This window comes from Lactuca virosa, chromosome 5, assembly GCF_052849685.1.
Source record: "Lactuca virosa cultivar CGN04683 chromosome 5, Lactuca_virosa_CGN04683_v6, whole genome shotgun sequence".
NCBI classification, from domain to species: Eukaryota; Viridiplantae; Streptophyta; class Magnoliopsida; order Asterales; family Asteraceae; genus Lactuca; species Lactuca virosa.
The window spans coordinates 99,227,000-99,234,386 of NC_136430.1; the positions used below are offsets into that span (position 1 = coordinate 99,227,000).

The 7,387-nt window shown below is 36.7% G+C and overlaps 1 protein-coding gene across 1 annotated transcript; it reads right to left on the reverse strand.

Annotated features, from left to right (window-relative positions):
• Window positions 1-5,130: 5,130 nt before the first annotated feature.
• LOC145116550 (protein ACCELERATED CELL DEATH 6-like) lies at window positions 5,131-6,689 on the reverse strand. The gene is made up of 2 exons (XM_079052891.1): window positions 6,122-6,689; window positions 5,131-6,034 (listed from the first exon to the last, which is right to left on the reverse strand). The coding sequence occupies exons 1-2, from the start codon at window positions 6,683-6,685 to the stop codon at window positions 5,717-5,719; spliced, it is 882 nt and encodes a 293-aa protein (XP_078909017.1). The 5' UTR covers window positions 6,686-6,689; the 3' UTR covers window positions 5,131-5,716.
• Window positions 6,690-7,387: the final 698 nt, after the last annotated feature.

The following is a 7,387-nucleotide window of genomic DNA, read 5'->3' on the forward strand; positions in this document are numbered from 1 at the left end:
ACTGGCAGCCGAAAAGACACATCTCGAGGAAGTTCGCAAATCCATTCAGGCTGCTAACCAAGAGCTTCATACTAACATTGATGATCGGCTGACTCAACTTGAAGTCGAGCTTGCTGTTGAAAATAAGATTATGGATGAGCTGGATAAGCGAACTTCTCAGCTTAAAATTCAGAATCTCAAGCTCCAGTCTGCTACCAAAGAGATTGAAGAATTGAAATCCGAGCGAGAAATAATTAAGAGTTCGGTCGGTGATGTGCATTCCATCCTTCTGCATCTCCTGGAAGCCCATGACTCCATCCTTACTATCTCCATCCGAAGTCACTTGGCTGAAAAACTGCGACCTGCTCTGGATGTGTTGAGCAGGATTGAAGGTGTTCCGGAGTCTGGTGACACTCCAAACCAAGGGGGAGATAAGGTTACTCAGGGCAAAGGCCAACCTCATCCACCTCCCAAACCGAAAGTCACTACTGAGCCGAAGGTTAATGAAGCTTCGAGCAGTATGAAGGACAAGAAAAAGAAGAAAATTGGAGACGATGATGTGGATGAAAGTGATGATAACAATAATACAGGAGAAAATGCTTAGAAAAAGGAAAGTTTCAAAGTCAAGCCCATTGATCAAGAGATTCGGGAAAGACTTCAGAAAGAGAAGGAACTCCTTGACAAGGAGTTGAAAGCGAACGAATTGTTGGAACAGAAGAAGTCCATGTTTCCTGAATGGACTATAGAATTGCTTCTAAGAGAGGTTATTGAAGCGCCGAGCACTCATTGGCTCGAACCAGTTTCATCGTTCGGGCTTGAGAACTCTAAGGACTCACAGTTTGACATGCCTATCTCCCGAAAGGCATTCATCTTCCACTGCTTTGAGTCGACGGCTGGCATTCCTTCTCTAGACCCGAAGGTCGATCGGGATTTGCTCGAATATTATCTGGAGTTTGCTCAGCCACAATACCTGACCTGGAGCAATCAGAAAATTACAACGGTCAAGGTGTTGAAGCCCACTTCGGCAGGGAAATTCATCAACGTCAAGTTCAAGGTGACCCGAGGCTCTGATAGCTCGGTTCATATGATTTCCCTGGCTGACCTACCGAACTTGAACCCTCACGACTGGAAACTTCTCAATAATATTTTGCTAACCAATCCACAAGAGTATCAGCCTATTATCGATCACATCAAGCGAATGCTTGTATGTTATATTCATGAAGCCGCGAAGATGGATCAGGAGATCGCTGCTGCTATTCATAAGCAAACCACTGTGAAGGCGATTGGAAGGGCAGGCGATGTGAATGCGATGGTTAAGGGGAAGATCGATCCAAAGTTTCACACTGTTATGTTCATGATAGCCGAAGGTCAAAAATGCCTGTTCGCTCTAATTGACAAACACCTATTATCCACCGCTTGTTTGGAACACATTTTGTAGATTATTCATAGGTGTAATCAGAACAGTGAAGCCGATAAGAAGCTGTTTACTGATATGCTTCGATGGTATATTCTGTTTTGGCAAACTCTTCTTGCAATTATTCCTCGGCTGTTCAAGGTTGTAAAGAAGATCAAAGTAACTCAGCCGAAGTAGTCTCTCGCCTCATTGACGCAAAGGGGGAGATTGTTGGGTCTAAGTGTTGCGTCGTGGGCTCGGTTCAATTAGTCCATTTAGTTTACCCGGTTTGGGCCTGTCCAACCGTGGATAATCATTATGGTTAGCATTTATATATTTCATGCATGTATTGCGTTAAGGGTTCGTTCTCATTAATTACTTTGCATTGTAACCCTAGCACACCTCTACAGTCGAAGTTTTTCATCGAGCTCTTCTGAGGTGTGAGTTATTAATCATTCGACACCATTTGATCCATTCTTGTGTTCTTTGATTACTTCATTCTTGTTTTTCTGTTTAGAATCTATCGATCTATAACTCAATATTCTCATCAATATTCAAGACGCATACATAATTAGAAAGAGTCACGAGTTATTTTTTCAAAAATAAGATAATTTTACAACAGACAACTATGTATGTCTTAAATCCTTCAATTTTCATGAAAAAATGACGTTAATTTTATGATTCAATTTTCACAAAAATAATGACATTAGTTTGTTGACATATATTTTTTTTCATAAAATTAGTGTGTCTCGTAATTTATGTTTCATTAAAGGTTTTTTTCTAGTAGTGATGGAGAGCTAATTTAAAGACTTGCTTGAGCGTCTCAATCAAAGTGAAAATTGTTACGGAGTTGTCTTTGAGAGGCTTATTTGTGGAAAGAATTAATGCATGGAGTTAGTTGGTAATAGATAGTTATCTAGTGATGCATAGGCTTAGAGGGTTAAGAACCATCTCGATTAGCTACTTAAGGGAAGTGAGAGCATGAAAAACCCCTAAAACATATATACCTTGCATTTCGCTAATAAAATAAAAGGAAAATTACTTATAAGGGTAACTATGTTTCAAAATCATTCAAAAAACACCATTCAAATTGGCTATTTTCAAAAAACACCATCCAAATAAAATATTTGTACAAAAAATACCAATAAACTACATACTTTGTTCAATTTCAACTTATCGTAACGGGTAATTACCGGTAAAAAATTATTAAAGGAAAATAAACAAGAGTAAATGACTCGTTGGGGTAATTATGTTTCAAAATCATTCGGAAAACAAATCGGAATTTGGTTTTTTTCAAAAAAACACCATTCAAAGAAGGTCTTTGTACAAAAAACATCAACAAACTATATATATTTTTTAAAGAATACCCATTGGTAACCAACTATTATAGGTTAAAGAATGACTTGGCCTAATTATTGGTGACATGACATAATAATTAGTAACATGAAATTAGTTGATACATTCCTCCTTTAAAAATCGATTTAAGACTTCTTTATGAACGTACTACTGGAATTTATGCAAACAATGGGATAAATGTCCATAAGTCACTCAATGAATGTGATTTGTGAAAATCAAAAGATGCATAATCGTTTGCAATCCATTCTAGTTTAGTCATGACACGTAACTAGGCGAGATGCAAACAAGTAGAATTCACCACACTACCAATTGACATAAATTTTCATCAAGACATTATTGTAGTCACATTATAAATTGGGATACATATTAAAAAAAAGTGTATTGCTCAAGGTTGTTATACTACCGATAGCAAAAGCTTATATATATATATATATATATATATATATATATATATATATATATATATATATATATATATATACACACACACACACATATATTTGTTGACGAGTCCAGCGATATATCCAAAAAGGAACAAATGGCGGTAGTTTTGCGATACGTTACATGTGGGATTGTAAAAGAAATGTTTATTGGTCTAGTTCATGTGAATGAGACATATGCTTTGTCTTTAAAATCTATTATTGACTCTTTATTTTCTGAATATGGATTGAGTTTGACGAAGATCCGGGGAAAAGGTTATGATAGAGCAAGCAATATGAGTGGGACCTTTAATGGTTTAAAATCTTTAATCATGAGAGAAAATACCTCTGCATATTATGTTAATTGCTTTTCTCAGCAACTACTGCTAGTCTTTGTCGCGGTTGCAAAAAAACATCACGGCGTTGGAGACTTTTTTGATATGGTAGTTGTTCTAATGAATGTTGTGTGTGCTTCTTGTAAACATACAGATATGATACACGAAAGTCAAAAAGATAAACTAGAAGAATCCATCGGCCGTGGTGAAATGAAACCGGAAGTGGATTAAACCAAGAACTTTCTCTTACTAGAGCCGGAGATACGCATTGGAATTCTCATTATAAAACTCTATCGCGTTTGGTTGGTTTGTTTTCATTTGTTTTTGGTGTGCTTGAATATACTGAAGATGAAGGCCTTAATAGTTTTAGTCAACGTCAAGCAAGTGGTCTTCGAATATATCTTCGATCATTTGACTTTGTGTTCCACTTGCAATTGATGTTGAAAATTTTAGGGATCACAAACATATTGTCGCAAGCTCTACAAAGAAAGCATAAAAATATTGTGAATGCTATAAGTTTGGTGAAATCAACCATTGCAACGTTAAAAATGATGAGAGATGATGGGTTTGATGCACTTATATTGGATATCACATCTTTTTGTGAGAATAATGGCATTAAAATGTTGAACATGGAAGAAGTTTATGTCAACCCACGAGCTCGAAGACAATATACCAATATTTCCAATCACCATTATTACGAGTTTTTTTGTTTTAACATGGTTTTGGATATACAAATTCAAGAGTTCAGTGATCACTTTAATGAAGTAAGTTCCGAACTGCTTATTTGTATGACATGTTTGAATCCATATGAATCATTTTGTGACTTTGACCCATCCAAGTTACGGAAGTTAATCGATTTCTATCCACATGATTTTAGCTCTAAAGATAGGTTGGATATTATATAAGAACTTTCGGTTTACCCCAATCATATGCAACAAGATGAAAGATTTGCAACTTTGAAGAGCATATCCGACCATGCTAAAGTGATGGTGGAAACCAAGATGCATCAGTTCTTTCCTTTGATTTATCGGTTAGTGAAGTTGTCGTTGGTCTTGTCGGTTGCAACCGCAACGGTAGAGAGATGTTTTTCCGTGATGAAGCTTGTAAAGTCGGATTTGCGGAATCAAATTTCGGATGATTTTCTAAATGATTATGTAATTTGAACGGTTGAAAGAGAAGGATTTTCAAAGATACAAATGAAAATGTTATCAAACGTCTTTTAGCTATGTGCCCTCGTAGATTTCAACTGTGAAATGACATTTAGTTGAAGGTTTTAACGTTATTATATTTTTTGGTTATTATTATTATTATTAATTTACACCGGTTAACGGTCAACTATGCACGCACTTGACTTCCGGGCTGGATCCGCCACTACTTATAGGTAGGAATGAAGCATGATAAGAAATAATTAATGTGTAAGCATCCAAATTAACTATACGTAATTCATTTAGTGAGTGAATTCTTATACATTTTCAAGTTTTAAGCATCTAAAACAACACCAAAGACAATCAAACTAGCTAGGTAAAAATTTAAAAGGAGGTCTGATATAAGAATTATTTCGGTTTAAATTTGATTCGGTTTCTCGCTTGTTTCTCTTGGTCCCACTACATAAGCCACATAAATGCGATTAAACTCATACTTCACTTCATAAGAAAGACTCAAGCCACAACTAAAGCAAATAAAACATATGATACATATAGAGATTAATAGAAACAAATTCAATATGATCAACGTACACACGGACAGACTATAGATTATTATACCACAACATAATCATATATTGTTCCTTTTCCTTGTTCTAGCGTTCAAGAGCTTCTTTATCACCCATATTCCGAAGAATACCGTGTGGATGAAGGCAAACAAAAAGCATAGCAGTATCCATGAAAAGCACATGTAAGCTGTTGGAGCATTCACCCAGGAATCAGGCGACATCCATGCTATCTCCTGTAAATAAGTAAGAGTCGTAAAAAACAGGATGCAAGCACTTGCGAGGTTGAGCACCCACAAACAGAACTTGTTCCGGAGAGAGATTCCACTCAGAAACGCTAGAGCAATCATCATTGAAACAACCATGATTATGGTATTATGTATCACGAATGTGGTGGAATTACCCATTACTACTTCTGTTTGAACTGCGTTTCCCAGAGATCCATCATTAGAACTGATAAACGTTCCTCCTGGAGGGTGTAGCCCAGAATAGAATGATGTTCCTGCCACTAATATTGCTGCCAGAATCAAAATCCCACGTTGTTTCTCCAACCAATCTCCATTGGATTCAGATACCAGTTCCATACTCTTGACATACATCCTTTAGGCGTGCTTTCCGGATTGGCAACTGTTTCTGAGGATTTCGATTCAGTTGACCTTTGAAATGGTCTAAAGGAATGACTTACGTCTTTAGATCTCAGAAAGCTGGCTTCGATAAGAAAACTACGAATTTGTAGTGCACTGAGATCCTGTGGACAATGATCAAGAATATCAAGTGCTGTGAAGCCATTAACAATGTTTCCAGCTGCTCTAAGACTTTGTTTCTGAAGAAGATACGTAACAGTCTGCACATATAATTATAAACATGAGCAATTCGACATTGACAGATCAGTGAAAACGGGTCTTAATTAAAAGGAAAGTTAATACAAAACCTGGATCTGTTTATGAACGACAGCTAGGTGTAGGACGGTGTTGTCATTGCAATCTGTGAGCTTCGCCAGCTCTTCATCATTCCATAGTTCAGACAGCAATTTCATGGCGTCAAAGCGATTCCACGAGATGCATGTATGCAAAATGGTCTCCCCGTTTCCTTGTAGCTCTTTACTAAGATCTTTCTGAATCAGAAGTTTTATTATCTCTAATTGTAAATTCATGACAGCCAAGTGCAGCGCTGTTCTTCCTTCTTGGTCGTGGAAACGCCATCCATCAGAATTCATCACGTTCAAGAGTTCACATACAATGTCCACGTGGCCCTCGGCAGATGCCAAGTAGAGAGCCGTTCTTCTTTCCGAATCAAGAGACATAGCGAGTAGCGGCTTTTTACGCACAAGCATCTTCACGAAATCGAGGTGGCCTCTCAAGGCTGCAATGTGCAATGGTGTTTCGCTGAAGCAGCTGAGTGGAATCCTGTCAAGAACGAGCTCGTCCTCCTGGAGCAATTCATTAAGGAGTTGTACATTTCCTGTTAAGGATGCTTCGAACAGGTTTGGGTTCATTTTAGGTACTTTCTTCTGTGGAAAAGTCGTCATATTTACATGTATATATTCTTGTACTTGTCTAAAGTAAACGTTGACTAGATGTTACAAAGTAAACCCACTGATTGCTTAACGCTATTATAACGTGTTTGTTTAAATAGTATATATAATTTTAGTAGATAATTAGATGATATTCTCAAATTAGTAAATTAATCGGCGAGTAATAAAAAATATGCGTGAGAATTTGACTAATGATTGAAATGTGACGTTGTACAATATGAATAATTATAGTTCCTGCTTTCCAAACCACAACTTTTTTAGATTGATGGTCATTTTGAGTTAGTTTCGTTGCTTTTTTGATCCCTCCAAATAGTGAAATGACTGTAATACCCTTGGGGTATTTATTTTCTATTTTTCTTTCATTTCTTTTTAAATCTAATACTAATTTATTTACTTTAATAAAAAATAAAATAGGAAGGCTCTCTCTCTCTCTCTCGAAGCGACCTTAAGTTCATCTTCTCCATCCAATTCACCCAATTCTAACCCTAAAACATTAAATATGTTCGTAAACCGAAAATGATAAATGCCCATCCCAGATTGAATCAACTACACGCGTGAGAAGAAACATCTTGACATCGGAAATTAAGGAAAAAAGTGTAAACCCCATTGTTAGGGTTTCAATTGTTGAATAGATCAAACACTAATCGATCGAAGGAGAAAAGA